General features: G+C 50.0%; 1 protein-coding gene across 4 annotated transcripts in view; it reads right to left on the reverse strand.

Moving 5' to 3' along the window:
* Window positions 1-874: 874 nt before the first annotated feature.
* TOGARAM1 (TOG array regulator of axonemal microtubules 1) overlaps window positions 875-20,955 on the reverse strand; it is a 33,622-nt gene continuing 13,541 nt past the window's right edge. For 2 of the 4 annotated variants that reach the window (XM_086892907.1, XM_086892906.1), the window contains exons 7-22: window positions 19,565-19,665; window positions 18,898-18,981; window positions 18,466-18,629; window positions 17,475-17,646; window positions 17,205-17,339; window positions 15,641-15,788; window positions 14,376-14,481; window positions 13,797-14,032; window positions 10,975-11,133; window positions 9,862-9,988; window positions 9,600-9,718; window positions 6,070-6,259; window positions 4,736-4,955; window positions 4,372-4,458; window positions 2,180-2,429; window positions 875-1,165 (exon numbers count right to left, since the gene is read on the reverse strand). In XM_086892907.1, the coding sequence (XP_086749033.1) occupies window positions 2,197-2,429; window positions 4,372-4,458; window positions 4,736-4,955; window positions 6,070-6,259; window positions 9,600-9,718; window positions 9,862-9,988; window positions 10,975-11,133; window positions 13,797-14,032; window positions 14,376-14,481; window positions 15,641-15,788; window positions 17,205-17,339; window positions 17,475-17,646; window positions 18,466-18,629; window positions 18,898-18,981; window positions 19,565-19,665 (2,281 nt within the window). In that variant the 3' untranslated portion in view covers window positions 875-1,165; window positions 2,180-2,196. The other 2 variants (XR_015287983.1, XM_086892908.1) reach the window with 2 other exon arrangements.

Genomic DNA, 20,955 nt, shown 5'->3' on the forward strand with positions numbered 1-20,955 from the left:
CGCGTGCGCGCCGCACGCAGCGCCCGCCCCTTCCCGCCAAATGGCGCCGGTGCCTGAGGGGCAGCGCTGAGGGCCAGAGCCCGGTACGGGAATATACACACCGCAGTAAAGGGAATCAAATAAATATAGCCTCATATGGAAACGTCCTAGAATTATTTGGGTTGAAAGACACTTCTAAGATCACCCAGTCCCACTGTCGCCCTTAAACCACTAAACCAAGTCACCCACACCACCTCCAGCAATTCCTGGGGCACCTCCAGGGATGGGCACTGCAAACCTCCCTGAGCACTTCCAAGGCCTGAGCGCCCTTTCCATGGGCAAATTCCTGCTGCTGTCCCCCCTGAGCCTCCCCTGGCCCAGCCTGAGGCCTGAGCTCTCCTCCTGTCCCTGTTCCCTGGCAGCAGAGCCCGACCCCCCCGGCTGTCCCCTCCTGCCAGGGACTTGTGCAGAGCCACAAGGGCCCCCTGAGCCTCCTTTGCTCCAGGCTCAGCCCCTTCCCAGCTCCCTCAGCAATTCTCCAGCCCCTTCCCAGCTCCCTCAGCAATTCTCCAGCCCCTTCCCAGCTCCCTCAGCAATTCTCCAGCCCCTTCCCAGCTCCCTCAGCAATTCTCCAGCCCCTTCCCAGCTCCCTCAGCAATTCTCTGCCCCTCCAGGTCCCCTTTAAAGTGAGGGGCCCAGAGCTGATCTGATCCCAGGACTGCAAGTGCCTCAGCAGTGCCAGCACAGGGGAACAGTCACTGCTCCTCCTGTCACACCATTCCAGGCACCTTTGGCCTTTTGCCCACCTTGGCACACCCAGGTTCACGTTCAGCTGCTTCAAGCAGAGCAGCTCTCGAGCCACTCCTCCCCACCCCTTTGCAGAAATACATCCCTGTACAGAAATAAATCCCTTTATTTATATATCCCATTGTGTCCCATGTCCAGTGTGTCCAGAGCCTGCAGCTGGGGAAGGAGAAGGGTCAGAGCTCATTCTCCTCACTGCCGAGCTCTGAGACAACAAATACTGCACCACTGCCTGTGGGGGTATAAAAATACATGTTTTTCACAAATAGCACTGCATCACTGTGTCCGGAATCCTCTTCCACTTTTCCACATTAAGCACATTGCTGATGTGACCGCGTGGTTCTCCATGAGCAATCCAGGGACACGTCCTGGGCTGGAGCCTCTGAAGGGAAGCACAGATGGTTTGGAGCTGGTGACTGCAGGTGACAATGAGGGGGAGCCAGCCCCACACTGCCCACTCTTCCAGCATGGCCCAGTTCAGTCCTGCACATTGTCCCAGTTCAGGCCTGCAGGGTGGCCCAGCACAGCCCAGTTCAGCTCCCCAGGCTCTCCCAGTTCAGCTCCCCAGGCTCTCCCAGTTCAGCCCAGTTCAGCTCCCCAGGCTCTCCCAGCCCAGTTCAGCTCCCCAGGCTCTCCCAGTTCAGCTCCCCAGGCTCTCCCAGTTCAGCTCCCCAGGCTCTCCCAGTTCAGCCCAGTTCAGCTCCCCAGGCTCTCCCAGCCCAGTTCAGCTCCCCAGGCTCTCCCAGTTCAGTGCCCCAGGCTCTCCCAGACCAGTTCAGCTCCCCAGGCTCTCCCAGTTCAGCTCCCCAGGCTCTCCCAGTTCAGTGCCCCAGGCTCTCCCAGTTCAGCCCAGTTCAGCTCCCCAGGCTCTCCCAGTTCAGCTCCCCAGGCTCTCCCAGCACAGCCCAGTTCAGCTCCCCAGGCTCTCCCAGTTCAGTGCCCCAGGCTCTCCCAGCACAGCCCAGTTCACCTCCCCAGGCTCTCCCAGCACAGCCCAGTTCAGCTCCCCAGGCTCTCCTAGTTCAGCTCCCCAGGCTCTCCCAGTTCAGTGCCCCAGGCTCTCCCAGACCAGTTCAGCTCCCCAGGCTCTCCCAGTTCAGCCCAGTTCAGCTCCCCAGGCTCTCCCAGTCCAGTGCCCCAGGCTCTCCCAGCCCAGTTCAGCTCCCCAGGCTCTCCCAGTTCAGCCCAGTTCAGCTCCCCAGGCTCTCCCAGCCCAGTTCAGTGCCCCAGGCTCTCCCAGTTCAGCCCAGTTCAGCTCCCCAGGCTCTCCCAGCCCAGTTCAGCTCCCCAGGCCGGCCCAGCCCCGCCCGGCTCCGGGGGCTCTCCCCCAGCTCCCTCAGGCACCGCGGGCCTGTTCCCGTCCGTGTGCCCGGCGCAGGCGGCGCTGGAGCTTCACCTGCCGGAGCGGCGGTTTTACATCTCCAAAAGCTCCTCCAGGCTCTTGCCGATGTGCGGGGGCTGGGCCGCGGCGTGGGCGAGCAGGCCGGGGCCCATCTGTGCCCACAGGGCCCGGGCCAGGCTGGCCGCGGCCGTGCGGGGCCCGGGCACGGAGCCGCCGCTGGCCGGGCCCAGCAGGTGCCACAGCACGGGCAGCACCTTCTGCTCCACAGCACAGGGCTTCCGTGGGTACAGCTCCGGCACCAGCTCTGAAATAAAATATTCATTTAAATTACAGCTTAGATGGGATCCCAGCTTTGGCAGGGGTACAGCTCCAGCACCAGCTCTGAAATAAAATATTCATTTAAATTACAGTTTCCATGGGATCCCCAGCTTTGGCAGGGGTACAGCTCCAGCACCAGCTCTGAAATAAAATATTTATTTAAATTACAGTTTCCATGGGATCCCCAGCTTTGACAGGGGTACAGCTCCGGCACCAGCTCTGCAAGGCAGCAAACCAAGCATCAGGATAAAATCTTAATTTCAATTACAGTTTAGATTTGATCCCCAGCTTTGAGAGGGGTACAGCTCTGCAGCAAGCAAGCAAGCAAGCAAGATAAAATATTAATTTCAGGATAAAATATTAACTTCAATTACAATTTCCATGTGATTCCCACCTTTGAGAGGGATTTAAAAGCACTTAAATCATCTCCTCAAACTGCTGCTGTACACGAGTTTGCTGTTGCAACCTCAGCTCCCATAAAAAATACCAGATTTTCCCACAACCACTCCTTTTATCCTCTCCCAGGAGTTTACACAGTAGCACCAGTGCTGCTGATAATTACACTTTTCCATCAAGCTAAAAAAACTAAAATAAATAAAGTGGGTTTTAAGCCTTTTTTTTTTTTTTTTCATTTAGGATTCTCATAAGGACCTTTATTTCTCACAGGGTAAGATCTGGTTATTTCCAATTTCCCCTCTATCTCACAAATAAGCAGTAAATATTTAAGAAAAAAGCAGCCTTATACTGTCAATGTAGAATCATAGATTGATGGAATATCCTGAACTGGAAGGGACCCACAAGGATCACGAGTCCAACTCCTGGCCCTGCACACACACATATAAAATATGTATAAAAAATAAAGATGTGTGTTTATAGGATGATATATTTTCCCCACTTGGACAATTAAAGCACAGAATCATTTTGGTTGGAATAGATCCTCAAGCATGAATTCGGTGTTTCATTAGCAGATGTTTCCCTCTCTGCCAGAACAGCCTCCTCTGATATATAATACAAACCACTCCAAAAATCCTAGCAAGAGAGGGTCTGTTTAAAGGCTGTTGAACACCCTCAGAAAGCATAAATTTAGGGATATTTCAAGAACAGCCTGTCCATTGTGTTACTGAGTTCCATTTCACACAGAACTGCTCTGAAAGTGAGCCAAGGAAATATTTGGTTCAAGCATACTTCCCGTAAAGGCATTTTTTAAACTTAAAACATGGAAATTCAGCCTTTCTCAAGGAATTCCTGGCTGGGAGGGTGGGGAGGGGCTGGGCTGGAATTGCCAGAGCAGCTGTGGCTGCCCCTGGATCCCTGGCAGTGCCCAAGGCCAGGCTGGACATTGAGGCTGGACATTGGGACAGTGGGAGGGTGGGATGGGATGGGATGGGCTGGGATGGGATGGGATGGGATGGGATGGGATGGGATGGGATGGGATGGGATGGGATGGGATGGGAAGGGATGGGATGGGATGGGATGGGATGGGATGGGATGGGATGGGAAGGGATGGGATGGGATAATCCTTAAGGTCCCTTCCAATCCAAACCACTCTGGATTCCTGGCAAGAGCATGAAGGAGTGAACACTGGGAAAGGGAATACAATGCATGTTAAAAATACTCTATGCTTAAGCTATTTATAAATGTTAATCCTTAAGGTATTTAAATATATGAGGTATTTAACTGTAAATTAAATCCTTAATATATTTATAATTATTTATAAATTCCAGGTATTTATAGATCTTTCATCTGACTATAAAACACTAATACTAATCCTTTGTTTTGTCAGCAATAGCTCCATTAAAGAGCTGAAATGTGACAAGTGCTGCACAGCCTCCTGAGACAGAAGGGAAGGTACAGAGCCACCTTGCAATTAGTTTCCCTAATTAAGGGAACCCAAGCAAGCAAACAAGTGAAGGAGAACAACACCTTACCAGCCAGCTTTTCTGTCAGGTCCTGCTTTGCTTTTCCACTCAGGAACTGGGCTTTTGTGCAGAATGGCTGCAGCAGCAGGGAGGTGTCTAAAGGCAAAGAGCAAAACATGTTAAATTCTTAAATGGGAAATTAAAATATCTGGAAATAAACCCAATATGGGAAAAGGTAAATAAGAAAATGCTATGGAAAAATAACCAAAGCACTACTGGGCAATACCAGGGTGATTTGTGTGGTGAGAATAAACCCATGATTTTTTACACAGTGTAGCAACTCTATGAAACTCTTGGAAAGAGTAACACTTTCAATTTACAACACAATCACAACAATTAAAACTGTTTCAAATTAAGAGAGTAAATTGCTTGCCTAAGTGTTGACATAGGGCCTGGACAACGTTAGTGGCAGCTGCATAAATCCCTGGATTTTTGGAGTTGAGGTTGTTGTCCACTATGGCAGGAATTAACATGTTGATCACAGGTGATAAATTGTCTTTGAGCAGTGGAATCATCTTGTGCATGGTCTCCAAAGCTGCCTGGTTCACTTTGCTGTTGGAGTCGTGTAAGCGAGGCTTGAAAGCGTCAAAGATCTGGAAAAGCATCCAAAAGCACTCATGGAATTGGGAATCAATAGCTGAGGTGCTCATCACCTGCTTTAGTGTCACACTGGCATTGTCCACCTCTGCAAATGATGGCTCTGCTGTCTCCAGGGGTTGGGAACAGATGTTGTGTGAGGTCCCTTCCAAACCCAAACACGCTGGGATCCTGAGGTTCTGGGATGTGCAAATACCTGGGATCAGGTTTAGAGCAAGCAACACTTGCTGTTTGAATCCTGTGCATTAATGTGAGCTGAGGCCCTGCAGTGCAAGGGATTCCAGGCACAGCAACTCTCACTGGCACTCAGATTTCCTGCCAGACAGTAATTTTAGGGAAACATGGCTCTGTTCACTACAGGGAATGTCAGAAAGGTTTCAAACCCATCCACAGTTTGGATACCAGGAGGTTCCACAGCAGAATTCCATCATTCCATACAAAGATACGGCGCTGCTGGAGGACAAGCCTGGGTTTTCTTTCATTGTACATATCTTTAATTTACAGCTGGACATTTCTTTCTCCTACAGAAGCCCCTTTCCTATTGGACAGGATCCTCATCCTGAGCTTTAGCACAATAAATTTAACACAATACTTTCCTTACCCTCTCCCACACAAAAACTTTTAACACTACTTCAGAGACAGTTTTACAGTTCTTCATTAATCCTTTCTGCTTTCTTCACAACTATTCCATATTTTGATATTTACCCAAGAATGGAATGAGTAACAGCACACAAGATTCCAGAAATCATGGAATCGCAGCCTGGTTTGGATGGGAAGGGATGTTAAAGCCCATCCCATTCCACCCCTGCCAGGGGCAGGGACACCTTCCACTATCCCAGGGTGCTCCAAGCCCTGTCCAGCCTGGCCTTGGGCACTTCCAGGGCTGGGACAGACACAGCTTCTCGGTAGTTCAAAAGCACCCTGAGTGAAAAATTCCACATTTTTCCTCCTGTTCCATTTCTTTCCTCCCTTAGTGGCTGACACAGACCCCCCTGCTCCTCAGTGCTCTCTATCAATCATCCTTATTCCAAGAAGGACCCAAGACTTTTCTCAGAAAACTTCCAGTCAGGCTCCAAAGCCCTTTGAATCCCATCCTTCTCCCGGAGTTACCCTGACGACGTTGGCGAGCACCAGGGCTGGGCTGCTCTCCGTGTCCAGCAGCAGCTGCCGCACGCCGCTGATGCGCTCCCGGAAATCTTTGGCGTTCAGTAACCCCACGATGTCCCTGACATACTCCTCACTCTCCAGGGCACTGCGAGGAGCTGCCCTCCTTGGGGCTTCCTGGGCCTCCGTGCCGTCCCTGGGGGAAAGGGAATCGTTATTCCATCAGCTCATCCCACACATTCTCTTCCCATCTGAGTGCAAGTATCAGAAGTAAACACAAGGTTTCACCTTAAATGTGGTGAATTAAAAATAAATCATCTAATAGTAACTGTTGTTCACAAAGTCTTACGTCCACTCTGCTCCAAATGCAGCTGGTTTTGTGACCAGGAACAATTGGGAACTTCCCTTACATCAATGGGTCACAACCCCCCCAAAACTTACTTTAGGTTAATTCTTTATTCCCAGAGTACCCTAAAGACTGACCCCAGACCAGGTGTTACCTCAGCAACACTCCATGCTGAGGTGAAAACCCAGCAGCTCTTCCTAGAATATTTAGAAACAAATTTCTTGTGGCACCTGATCTCATTAGAGAGACATGGAGAGAATTATAAAACCTGTGGGATCACCTCTCTGTCCAGGTAAGCATTTCCAGACCATCCAGGCAGTCATTACCTCACTCCTAATTCCTGAACACAAGGCTTGGATGGGGAATGGAATATACAATCAAAATGTATCAGTAAATGCAGAATCAGTTATTATTTAGGACTGTGGAGGGTGTGCTAAAGAAACCTGGTCCTGAAGAGACACTGCAATCACAGCCCTCTGAACTCTTGGATGCAGTTTTTGGCTTGCTTGAAATTTGGGGGTGCTTCTTTTTCAGTTCAATGAATCACAAACCATGGAATGGTTTGGGTTAAAGGGACCTTAAATCCCCTCCAGTGCCCCCCTGCCATGGCAGGGACAGCTCCCACTGTCCCAGGCTGCTCCAGCCCCAATGTCCAGCCTGGCCTTGGGCACTGCCAGGGATCCAGGGCAGCCAGAGCCTGTGCCAGGGCCTGTCCCCTCCCAGAAAGGATACAGGGAAGTGTCCTGGGGTGATCCATAGTGCTCCTGTATCCCAGATCTATCTCAGCCAGGCACCCTGTGTGTGTGTGGGCTGTCTGTGAAGTCCCCTCACCCGGGCTCTTTGAGGGATTTCTCTGTGTGGTGTTGGCTTTGTGGGCTGGTCTTGGTTCCACCAAAGATGTTTCTTCCCTTTCTGGGTTCTCTTTTCACTTTTGTTTTTCCCCTCAGCTTGGAGGGACAGCAGTGAGAGGGTTTGAGCTGCCTTAAGGATGAACTCTGCTGTCTGCAGAATCCCAGCAGGAGCAGATCCCTGTGGGCAGCAGCAGCCAGGGAGGGGCAGCCCCGCGTGGCCCCAGCGCTGGAGCTTGGCTGTGGGCAGGAGGCTGACCCTGGCTGAGCTGTCAGGCCTTTGGCTGCTGTTGGAACTGCTCCATGAGGCTCCTGCCTTCCCAAGGGGGGTCTGACACCAGCTCATCCCTTTGTCCCAAAGCCTGAGGCCATCCCTGATAGTAATGGCTATTTCCAGCATTTTGGGTCTCTTCTTTTCCTGGGGAGTTCATTAAATTTAGCACTTTGCTATCTGGCAGTTATTTACATTTCCCCCCCTGCCTGTTGGCTGTTTGTTAGTAAACTGTTATTTTTCCACTTACACCTACTCCTATCTCATTCCTTCCTGGAAGGAAGGGATTGATTGGAAACAGGGGGAGGTTGCTGAGTTCAGAGTGCCCACCTCCTTAACCAGTGACACTGCAGAGGAGGCCCCAGCACAGAACCAGCTAGCAGAGCGTGGGATGTGGCTCTCCTCACTGGTGGAACCAGCAGGAAATCCATGGGGAGCTGCTGAAGGACAAGGCTGGAAGCCTCCAGCTGGCTCTGGACATCCCTGAGAGAAGGAGGTGGCCAGCACACTCCCTCTGCACCGGGGGATGGTGACAAACTCTGTGGGAGTGGCTGGAGAGGTGGGAAAAGGGCAATTGGAAACACAGAGGGAAACTGATCTTGCTGGAGAATGGGAAAACATCAGTGGCCAGGTAGGGGGGCTGAGAGTGAGGTCCATCCTGTGCCTGAGTCTAGTCTAGGCTAGTGAGGAACATCACAGCAAACAGCTGGAGCAGGCTGCAGGAGTGAAGTGTCCCAGGTAGATCTGAGCTGCAGACAAGGGAGAGTTATTTCCAGCTTGGTGGGCCCGTGGGGCCTCACATCACTGGGGAAGAGATGCCACCTCTAAGTGGGCACGAGCCCAAGGGGTGGCCTTAACCATGGACACTGTATCCCAGCTAATCCATGACTGGATCCATGAAATGTGAGCTGCTCTCGAGGCCAAATGCTGGTCTGGGGTCTCACAATAACCATGGGACAATAACTGTGGTGCACACGAGGGCACGGCAGGAAAGGCTGGATGAATCCTGCCTCGAGCAAAGCCAGACCATCCCCGGGGCTGTCTCTGCTCAGGGGCCTGCCTGCACCCGCTGGGTGATGCAGAAATGTGCTGTGAACCTCAGGGGGATTGGAGCTGGGGTGAGAACAGCCTGTAATGCTGGAATGCCTGGGTACCCCTGGCTGCTGAATGTCACTGCCACTGCCTGATTTAACTACCATGGGCTGCTCCAGTCCTACCAGTCACACACCCAGTGAACTACTGGGATATCCTGGATGGGCAGTGACCACTGAAATAACTGTACTTGTATGTAGTTATACACAGAACATATAGATATGTGTGTTTCAAGTGCAAATGTACTCATCTGGGCATCCATCAGATGATATGGAATAACAGCTGGAATGTCCTGGGGTAATCCATAAGGTCATTCTGTTCATATCTATCTGAGCCCAAAAATTGCTATTGTATCTTCAAGACCTAAAAAAGGTCAATATAAAACCTATAAGAAGATAAAACTAAAAGTGGTCAGAGTATGATCTGAACCCTTCAGCACCCCTGTCAGAGTCTAACTAAACCCTTGGTGTCCAGAGTTGTGTATGAATGAGTGGTTTGTGCTGTGTCTCCAACAGGAATGGTTTTCCCATGAATCTGAACAGCAACATCTTGGATGATGCTGAGATGGATCCATTGGATCTACATTCCCAGAGCAGCTGTGGCTGCCCCTGGATCCCTGAAGTGTCCCAGGCCAGTTTGGACACTGGGACAGTGGGAGGTGTCCCTGCCATGGCAGGGGTGGCTCTGGATGGGCTTTGAGGTCCTTCCAACCCAAACCATTCCATGGTTCTGTGATCCCAAACAGTCAATTCCAGGTGTTTTGTGTACTGTGTGTATTTTGGAGATGGTCAATAGACAAATTAACTTCAAAATGCACAAAGCCATTTTAATATAACCAGCCCCTCTACTGAAGAGTTTCTCTGGAACAGGCCAAGTTGCCTTTTCCTTCAGGGCTGTTGAACTTTCCCAGCCCTGTGTGGCTGTTCCTGTGCTCCCTCCTTGGCCAAGTTCCTCACAGATAAGCACTGGAGCTCATTACCTGTCTGGGATGATGGGAGCATCTCTGCAAGTGGAGGATGACCTCAAATGTCCAACATTTCCAGTCTGGGAACGCCTTCCTTTGGCTGAGGGTGTATCCAAGGGCATCTCCCCCAGGCCCTGCATAAAGGCACAGCAGGAATTCATGGAATGAGGGAATCACAGGGAATTAATGTGGCTGCAGTACTGGAATTGTCTGCACCCAACAGCCCCCAGGACACCTCCATCTGCCCCAGGAGCTACACAAGACCTTTCCCACACACCTTCTCTCGTAGAGTGCCAACAGTTTCCTTAATGTAAGGCAAATCCTTGGCTGGCACAAACTTCTCCAGGGTTTTATCCAAGTCAGGATGAGCCATCATGATGAAGAGCATCCTCCGCCCGTAGTACCTGCAGGGAGAGCACCAGGACATCCAGAACAGGGACTGCCTTTGTCACTGGCCATTACAGGTGTGGCACTCCAAAATGGAAAGGTGCAGGGAGATTGTGTCCAGGGAAGGGAAGGGAGCTGGGAAGGGGCTGGAGAATTGCTGAGGGAGCTGGGAAGGGGCTGGAGAATTGCTGAGGGAGCTGGGAAGGGGCTGAGCCTGGAGCAAAGGAGGCTCAGGGGGCCCTGTGGCTCTGCACAAGTCCCTGGCAGGAGGGGACAGCCGGGGGGATCGGGCTCTGCTGCCAGGGAACAGGGACAGGAGGAGAGGGAACGGCCTCAGGCTGGGCCAGGGGAGGCTCAGGGGGGACAGCAGCAGGAATTTCCCCATGGAAAGGGAGCTCAGGCCTTGGAAGTGCCCAGGGAGGTTTGCAGTGCCCAGTCACTGTTATTTGAGGTCTTTTCCAAGCTCAGTGGTTCCATAACTCGAAGATTGTTGTTGACATGAGTAACCAGACCCTTTCCCATCCTCCCTCAGAGGATGTGCTCAAGAGTCACTTTAATTAACTGACAAAATTAATAAGAACAGCCTTCACCTTCAGCTGGATTTAACCAGGGTGGTCCAGCCTCCTCAGCTAGAGCCATGGATCAGATCCAAGTGTGGATCCCACAGCATTCCCTGTGTGGCTGCATCCTCCCCGTGCACAGCACGTCCTGTGAGCCCCTCTCCTCCTGCAGCCAGGCTGTGCCAGAGCTATCCAGGTGATTCCTGCCACAGGCACTGTCCTAACAGTCCTGCCAGTGCTGGGATAACCACTGCACTCAAAGGTTTGTTGGAAGGAACCTGAAATCCCCTCCCCTCGCACCTCTGCCAGGGGCAGGGACACCTTCCCTACCCAGGGTGCTCCAGGCCTCATCCAACCCTTCCCGATAACCAAGGTTTTTCCATCCTAAACGAGGCTGTGCTGCAGTGCAGAGCCCCAGGGGTGGCTCCTGCAGGAACACTCACCGTGTTTGCTGGGAGCTGTCCTGGGTGAACCTGGCGATGGCGGGGAGCAGCCGCTCGGCCGCGGGCCTGGCTCCCCCCAGGATGCGCTCGGGGCCCAGGCGCTGCACCGCGTCCCCCAGGTGCTGCGCCGTGCATCTCCTCACGGCTGAGTGCAGGTGGCTGGGGAGGGAAACACACCTGAGGGCCAGCTCCTGCAGGGGCTGCTCCCAGCAATCCTCCCCCCTGCCAAACAAACCCCTAGAAGCACGGGATCCTGAGTGCTTGGGCTGGAAGGGACCTCCGAGCCCACCCCTGCCACACCTTCCACTACAATTATTCTTGTTGGATACAGGCAGGGAGGTTTTACAATTTCAGTTCTAGTTTTCCTTCAAATAATTTTGTTTTACAAAGCATATGACTGTTCTTTCAATGAGCTCTACAAAAAACCAACCCCTGTGCTCAGAGACACATCCTGGGCACTCGCTATCACTGTAAAATTGACTAAAGCAGTGTTCAGTCGACTTCTAAAGATCCTGCAGGAGTCTCATGATCCCTGCTCTGTACAAAATAAACACCTGTGCTGATGCAAAGCAGAGAACAGCCAGAATCAGCTTTCAAACCCGTGCAGCAAACGATCCTTTTATCTAAATCCTGCTGCCTCTGCTGCTCCCACTTGTGCTCAACAACAAAATCCTGCAAACTCTAACGCCCCCAATTTTATATTTGGATGAAAAATGCTACTTTGAGGATAATTTCTAACTCCTGCTGCACTTTCAAGGGGAAAACAAGAATTGTGAGGCTGAGACCTCACTCCATGAAGCTGCTCATGGCAACAGCTGGAAAACATTTGTGTGCACACAACACCTCCGAGTTAAACACGGTGCATACAGGTAAGAAACAGGGTTTTACAATTCCTGGAGTAAAATCCCTCTCAGCTCTACCCCTGGAATCATGCTTTTGGATCATGGATCTACTCACAGAATCCCAGACTGGTTTGGGCTGGGAAGGGACCCTAAAGCTGACCTTGCTCCAACCCCTGCCATGGGCAGGGCCACCTCCCACTAGAATTATTCTTGTGAAAAGCAAACCCAACTTTGGAGCTGGTGAATAATCAGTATTTCTGTCTAGTCAGGGTTGCCAGCATTAAAGTCATGATCATGGCAGCCTTGAAAGGAGCTGAGCAGAAACCAGGGACATTTTAAGAGGTCTCATGAATTATAAGTGACCCCATAATTGAAGGATTATGTTGGGGTGAATTTAAGCAACTCAGCCCAATTTAGAGAGAACATCTCTTGTGGAATTGCAGTTGTGTCAAACAAACCTTTTCACCTTGTACTGAGACACAAATTTCCCCTTTGAAGGGTAATTCCACATTCCTGGTCACAGCCTCTGGAGCTGCCCTGTGCTCCAGGAGCTTTCCTGCTGGCATGGCCAGAGCTTCCTAAAGCCAGGCCTAGAAAAGCTGCACCTTTAGGCCATGCCCTGATGTGTTATCCATTAAAAACATCCTGTACTCCATGAGTTAGGAAATCTGAGCTGTGAACAGATTCATCCGTGCCCAAATGCTGTTTTCAGCCTCCCAGCTCAGTTCTGATGCCTTAGGAATCACAAAACCTTTACAAACTGACAGAGTGGAGGGGGCAAATGCCAAGAGAAAACCCCTCAGCTGGTGGGTTTGAATCTGCCAGGCAAGGTGGGGATGTCTGACAGGGACAGTTCTGACCAGGAGGGCCAAGAAGGGAGAGCCCAAACAGGGCACTTCCCTTGCTGCTGAATGAAAACCATGGGCAGTTACTGCTGCTCCTAAATCCACAAAATCATGGAATCAGCCTGGTTTGGGTTGGGAGGGACCATGAATCCATGGGCAGGGACATCTTCCACTATCCCAGCTTGTTCCAAGCCCCGTCCAGCCTGGCCTTGGACACTCCCAGGGATGGGGCATCCATCCCAAGTCAGTTTGAATCCCAGAAATTCCTAAAGAACAGAAATCCCAAGGCTGATTTTTGCCTTTCAGTTTAAAGAGCAGGAAACTGCAGCAGAGCTGTCAGGAGACAGAATCCATGTATCCCACAACAACCAGTTCCCAGGAAACAAAAGACAACATTTGGAATCGAGACTAACTCTGAGGACTGGAGCTGTGCAGGAAATCTGTGGGGAGACTGAGAATGGAGCACCTGGAATGTGCCATGAAGGGAAATGGAGCCTGGGAAACGTCACCAAGGGCTGGCAGAGAGGAGAGGAAGCACCCAGCTCAGATGTGGTGAGCAGTGAACGAGGATGGAAAAGGAAAACAGACTGAACAGAGCCAGAGAAAGAAGGGAATTAACTCCAGAAAAGAATGGCCACCAGCACTGAGAAGGAAATTAAAGTGCAGACACAAAGGCTCAGCCTAGAGAGCAGGAATCAAGCAAGATAGATGCAGATAGAGAACTCTAAGTTATACATCAATTTTTGACATAGAGAGGTGCTGAAAACTGGCCAGGGCAGGAACTGACTGCAGAGCAAAGGAGGAAAAGAAAGAACATTATGTCAGCTTTACCAGGCAAAGCAGAACAGCAGCTCCCCAAGAATACACAGTAACAGCAAAAAATAAAATCACTCAAGTGGTGCAGAACAGCCAGACAAAACACCAAGCTCCAAAATCAACAGCCAACCTCTTCCATAATGCACAGAAAGGAACAGAGGGGCTTTAATTCAATTTATGCCAACAAACATTGCCCTGGGTAGAGGTTTAGGACAGCTGATTTCAAATTTCTGTCTACTGTACTCTGATGTTAAAAAGCCTACATTTGATAAATTTACTCTATTCACAATATTCTTTATAAAGTCTTGACAGGAATTACCTTTGCCCTCCATTTATAAGAGAACAAAGTGCACGTGCTGGAGTCACATTATTAACCATGGCCTTCAGTGCCTTGTCTACCTCTTCCCTTATAAAAGTGTTGGATTCCCCAGCTTTGTGCAAAAGGACTTTTACTGCATTATCTAGTTCTTGATCCATGCTCTTTTTCAGGTGGGTGAACAAATCCCCTAAACAGACCACAGCAGCTCGAGAAACACCTGAGCGTAAATTCTTGACCTGCACACAGGAAAAACCCAAAAAACAATGAATAATGTTTAGCAGAGAGACTTTAAAATAAATATTCATGTTTGCCCTTTGTCATTTTTAAGTAACATTACAAGCAACTGAGAAACACATTTCTAACTTGATTCACAATGGGTGAGAATTAAAATATACACTCATAAAAACCTCATAAAGTTAAAATCTATATTTTTTTCAGCCTCTGAGTCTCAAATCATCCTTGAGACTGCCCAGTTGAGGAAAACTCAGCAGAGGTGAGCATAAATCACTTCAGAGAGCTGTAAAATATATATATATACACAGAGAGAGCCAGTGGAATATTCTGATAGGAAAATTTAACCTCTTGAGCCACAGCCAGAGTTGTTTCATGGAGCTTTGCAGTCAGAATAGGGGCATGGTAGGCAGACAAGCACCTGACAAAGTTCAGACCTTCAATTTTCTTCTCCCTGTGTGAAAAAACAGTATTTAAATTCCACCCACTTGAAAAGTTTCATGAAAACATTCAAGTGTGGAATTCCAAAAAATCAAATAGCAAACAAATGAGATAGTAAAATAAAGATGAGAAATTAGATAAATAATAAAAATGAGAAATAATCCCAGATGGTTTGGGTTCAAAAGGACCTCAAATCCCACCCATCCATCCCACCCCTGGATGTGCAGGGACAGCTCCCACTGTCCCAATGTCCAGCCCCAATGTCCAGCCTGGCCTTGGGCACTGCCAGGGATCCAGGGGCAGCCACAGCTGCTCTGGGCACCTGTGCCAGGGCCTCTCCATCCTCACAGCCAAAAAATAATGCAAGAAATTTTTTCCAAGCAAGTCTGGTTTTTCCTGTGGGACTGTTAGAGCACAGCAGCCACTCAGCAGTGTCCCACAGTTCTGCTCCCAGCTGGCAATTCAAGGATCTGTTTCCTTCCCCACATTGAAGGCAGCAGCTCTGTAAGCACATCCCAAGGCAGGAAGCACCAAAGAGATGCTTCAGTTCCACACAGAGCACCAAGGACGAGCTGCTAATTCCACACAAAGCACCAGAAAGGTGTTGCTGGGGCCTCTCCAGCCCTTAAACACAGTTCCCAGCCCTAATTTACAAAACTCCTTTAATCTCAAATCTGACTTTACGTTGATGCCTGAGAGGCTCCTGGAGCAGGGGCTGGGCAGAGTTAAAGGAATAAAGCAGGGATTCATTAAAAGCCCTTCCAAGGATCACCTTGGGCAGTGCAAGAGCCCGGCCCTGGCTCCAGCCAAGATGGGTCAGGAGTTGGACACTGGGATCAGTTTTGCTCCATTTCCACCTTGGGTTCATTGTGCAGTTGCAGCCTCAGGTGATGAAGGCCCATCCTCCCAGATTCTCTCCTCAATTCCCTGCTGCTTGCACTTGTTGGGGCTGAGGCTGCAGCGCTGCCCTTGCTGCTGGGGCTGGGAAAGGATTGTTGTGTGTGCTGAGCTGTGAGGAGACCCTGCTGACATTTTGTGTGCACTTCAGAGTTCTGCACAATGACACACTCTGCAAACAGCAAAGCTCCAACCGAGGGCATCGACGCCCGTTTTGCTGCGTTTTCCAGAGGATTCTCCCCGTGCCCACCCTGCCCAGGCCCCTGTGCACGCACCAGTCGTGGTCAGCCAGCAGTGCCAGCGCCTCTGCCAGCGCTGCCTCGGGCCTGGGGAAGGGCTGCAGCTCGGCGGGGTCCAGCACCTCGGGGCTCGGCGGCACCGGTGGCTCCCGGCAGCGGCCCCGCGGCGCCGGGCACGGCTCCTCTGTGACACAGGACAGAGAGTCAGCACCTCTGCCAGCTGCTCCCAGCCCGCCAGGAAAACACAGCTCAGGCACTAAATGGTGCCACAGGAAATGGAGTTTGTAAAGGACATGGGATCCCAGAGGGGTTTGGGGTGGAAGGATCTTAAAGCCCAGCCAGTGCCAGCCCCGCCTTGGCAGGGGCAGCTCCCCCTGCCCCAGGCTGCTCCAGCCCCGGCCCTGGGCACTGCCAGGGATCCAGGGGCAGTCTCAGTCAATCAATCCATCCATCCATCCATCCATCCATCCATCATCCATCCATCCATCCATCATCCATCCCTCATCCATCCATCCATCCATCCATCCATCCATCATCCATCATCCATCCATCCATCCATCATCCATCCATCATCCATCATCCATCCATCCATCCATCCATCATCCATCCATCATCCATCCATCATCCCTCCATCCATCCATCCATCCATCCATCATCCATCCATCCATCATCCATCCATCATCCATCCATCATCCATCCATCCATCATCCATCATCCATCCATCATCCATCATCCATCCATCCATCATCCATCCATCATCCATCCATCATCCATCCATCATCCATCCATCCATCATCCATCCATCCATCATCCATCCATCCATCATCCATCCATCATCCATCCATCCATCATCCATCCATCCATCATCCATCCATCCATCATCCATCATCCATCCATCATCCATCCATCCATCATCCATCCATCCATCATCCATCCATCATCCATCATCCATCCATCATCCATCCATCCATCCATCCATCATCCATCCATCATCCATCCATCCATCCATCATCCATCCATCCATCATCCATCCATCCATCCATCCATCATCCATCCATCCCTCCATCCATCCATCCGAGTTTCATCCATGTAAATTCAATTCTGCCCCCATCCTTCCCTTTTTAGAGGCACAGACACGAAGGCAGTGGCTGTTTGATGTACAAACACATTCACAGTGTGCCAATAACATCATAAACCTTGAGGAGACACCTGAGAAATTCTGGCCACCTTTGAGCACCATCAGTAGGAGCCTCTGCTCTCAGCAGTTTCCTACTGCTTATTTTAAAGGCAATTCAGTGCCAAATGCACCCAGAAAGGGGTTTTGGGGACAGGAGGCAGTCAGCTTGCTGCTAATGCATTGTATTCTTTCACACCCTGATCAAACTAAAACTCTCTGATGTCTCATGAATCTCCCTAACAGATTCCAGATGAAAAATGAGCAGTTGAGTGATCCCCAGAGAGGAATTCAATCCCCTCCAGCCCCACAGAACTCTGATTTTCCAGAGCACCTCAGGACTGTCCACTGCACAAATAAATTGTATTTTGAAACTGTCCCACTCCACCTACCCAAACATTTTAAGAGTTTACTGTCCCAGCTTACCAGAATCTAGCAAGGATGAACACTTTGACCTCTTCAAACTGGATGTTCTTTTCAGAGAAGGGTTCAAGGCCACATTTTCTAAGGACAAAGATCCATTTCTTGGCGATGTCAATAAATCCCCACAGAGATTAAACCCTAGGAAAGAAATAAATGTCCAAACTACAATAAAACCAACCAGCACCAAGTTAAAACCCAGTATTACCAGCCCTAATTTCCATTTCAGCAGCATTGAGCAGGGAATATTCATTTAAGAAAAACCCTCATCCTCACTTTCTGCTGTGAGTTTCTCTGGTTCACTCATACTCAGTCTAATCCTTTCCCAAGGGAATTCTTCCTTCCCTTCCAAGTCTTTGCTTTCCTGCTCTTTATGGTTGTGTTCTCTGTCTTCTTTCCTCTTCCTCCTCAGCTTCTCCTGAGCAGATTTTGACAAGGTCACTTTTATCTGCAAAAAAAAATCATGCCTAAGTTACCCCAGAGGTGATTCCCCAGTTCCTGATACTGGACAAGGTCAGCATGGAAAATCAGCATTTTCTCTCATCTGACCCTTCTCTCTCATGTCTTTATGACACTTTTTGTGCCTTAGGAAAACTCAGCAAATTAATTTAATCCAGTTAAATTTAAACTCAGTTTAATAAATTTAATCCATTTACTCCTTTGAATTTGATCCTGCCATGGGTTCACATCTTCAGTGGAAATCAGAAAATTAAGACACTGTTAATCATTAACCTCAAGATTTAGTATTCTTCAAATGTTATTTTAAAGGCTTGCAGAAAGAGTTTCATTTCAATGTTTTTTGACTTTGTATCACACTTCACTCAGATAAATCTTGCTCCATTTACATTTGTAAATAGTATTTAACAAACAGCACCACTCCTCAGAAACCAGATTATGGGCAAATATTCAAGAAGAGTTTTCCTTTTAAGAAAAACTTCTGATTGGAGCTGGATTAATTCATCCCTGGGGAAAACAAGACCTGATCCAACACAGCCAATCCCTCCTTCCACACCTGCACGTGCTGTGGGAGTCAGGGAGGGCATTTCCCAGCTCCCCTCCTTCCTGCAGCCCTTCTCCAGGGATTTGAGCCTGGTGGGAAGCTCCTGGCACATCCATTTGCCATCCAGGTGGCCCCAAAAGGAAAACCAGGAGCAGTAGCTCGATGGCTTTGGCTGTTCCAATCATGCCCAAACTCAGTGTGACTGAGCAGGGCTGCACTCACCCCACCCCACCAGGATGAGAAGGCAGCAGGCTGTGCAGTGCTTACCTCTCCTTCATTCCCTGCATGGCAGTGGGAATGGGAAGTGCTGTTCTGCTGGAAGCTTCTCCCTGGGGCTGCCTCTGCTCCCTCCCTGGCAGCCTGGCTGTCCCCATTGGCCACACAGGGCATGGACTGGCTGGGAGCTGGGGCAGGAGCGCTCCCAAAAACACCTGGAGGGCAGAACACGGGGTCACACACTGCTCTGGGGTGGAAGGGACAGCAAACATCTCATTCCAGGGATGCCATGAGCAGAATTGTCTATCCAGGAACCGCAACGCCTTCAAACGTAATTCTTTGTATTCCCACTGAACTGGGGATTGTGAACAATCTAAAACAGTGTGCAGATCCATTTGTTCTTTTCCCACTCTACATAAAGGCACATTTTCCCTCATTTCATAACTCAGACACACACAGGGGATGATTTTGGGTCTGTGGTACCTTTACCAACAACAGCAACGACATCTTCAGGTGTGAACCCCAGATCGTTCTTCGGTGCAAAACCAGGCACTGACTCTGCAGGGCCTGAAAGCACAAAGAGCACTCCCTGAAAATCGTGCTGGTTATGTTTTGGGATGTGCCTCATCCTCCTAAAATGTCACCCCACGTCTGAACTGATCCCTTTCCCTTTTCCCAGGTTACCAAAGCCAACAGGATCTGCTGAATACCCATGTGAAGGATGTCCACATCCCACTGACACGAGCCTGGAGCCAGGCTGGGAGAGCTGGGAATGTTCCCCTGGAGAAGGGAAGGCTCCAGGGAGAGCTCAGAGCCCCTTGCAGGGCCTGAAGGAGCTCCAGGAGAGCTGGAGAGGGAGTGGGGACAAGGCCTTTCCCCCACCCAGCAGAACCAAAACTGGTTAAACACAAATAATCCCACCCAGCAGTTCCCTGCCTGTTCCAGGGACCCGTGCTGCCCTGGGAGGGGAGAGCACTCCAGCAGCACCTAACCTCAATTCCAACAGGAAACGAGCAAGCCTGGAACTCCTCACCTGAGCACCCTCAAATCCCAGTTTGGCCCCAGAGCACCCAGAAAGTTCCCTTTGCTACGTGAACAGCCCCACCAAGGGGCACTCTGGCCCCTGAGGTGAGCATGGACAGGAACACACCTGTGCTGGGGTGATGCTCTGCCCCCTCTGCGTCTCTGGGCCTTGCTGGAGATACTTTTGCAGGGTGGGATTTGCTGCCAAGTGCTGGAAAAGTGTCTGACCTGTTCAGATAAACACATTTTATAGGTGCAATTCTCCACAGCTGTCAAAGCCCAGCCAAAAACAACAACGGATTTCAGTCTCTCCATGATAATATTTCCAGTATTCCCACAAATATTCCCACTGAGCACAAACAGAATTCAGTGGGAATTATTTGATGAGCAGGTCCATCATGAAGAACACCCTAAAGAAACCTTACACTAGGACTAAATTCAGGATACACCCATAAAGGAATTGTTTGGCCTGGGGAGTGAGAATGCTGGTTCCAACCTGGCCAAGGAGAGTGACCAAATCCTCCTGCCACTTCCAGGGATGAGCTGCTCCCAGCTCAGTGTCCACCACAGACATTCACCAGGAAAATGCTCTTATCTACAAGAACAACTTTTCAATTCTTTTAAATTACAAATGATTCTCTGGATATGAGAGGTGATGGAGCCCAGGGCCAGTGCAATACCCACAACTAAAGACTCTTTGAGGCTGCAAGGGAAGGCCCATGCTCCAGGAACATCCCTAATTCCTGTTTCCAGCTCCCATCACCCACGGCACTTTAGCAGCAGATAAACCAAACCCTTCCCAAAGCAGCCACACCAAAACCCCATTCCTGCCACAGGTTTTGGGAACAGACAATGCCTGTTTGTGCCAGTGCTCACAAAACTCCCTGGCATTTTTTGAGTGCTCCAAGGCTTTCAGTGTCACCTGGGATGGACTCTGTCACTCCTCCCAGCTCAGGGTGACTGCCACGTGTCCCCTCCCTTCCTGGCTGGTTCACAGCTCCTCTGACTGAGGACCCAGTAAAATATTAAGCACTGGATGATGGACATGGCAATGTTCAGAGCGTGGCTTAGCCCAAACCAGCCCACCCAGGGCTCCACTGCTTTGACTTCTGAAGGATGTCAGCATTTGAATGTGGGATTTTAAAGATTATCTTAAAAAATGTGATTCAGTAGTAATGCACACGGGGAATGGATGTAAATATAAATTAATTCTGTGCTGCACAACTGAAAACCTTCTGTTTGTGAATCATTCCAGGCTCCTTCTGCCTCAAACCCTTTCATGCTGCCTGTTTTGCTTTCTGTTGATGCAGTTCTGTGTCAGTTCTAAGGAAGGTTCCCTGCTCATGGCAGGGCTGGAATTTGGTGATATTTCAGGTCCCTTCCAACACAAACCACTCTGGGATTCTGTCAGTCTATAAAATATGATTTTGGTACACACAAAAATACCTTCAGAGCAGAGCTACAAAGAGCTTCATCGTGGGCTCTGAGAGCAGAAAAGGAGAGTTTGGACTGGAGAAT

The sequence above is a fragment of the Cyanistes caeruleus genome, chromosome 6 (assembly GCF_971803275.1).
Source record: "Cyanistes caeruleus chromosome 6, bCyaCae1.hap1.1, whole genome shotgun sequence".
NCBI classification, from domain to species: Eukaryota; Metazoa; Chordata; class Aves; order Passeriformes; family Paridae; genus Cyanistes; species Cyanistes caeruleus.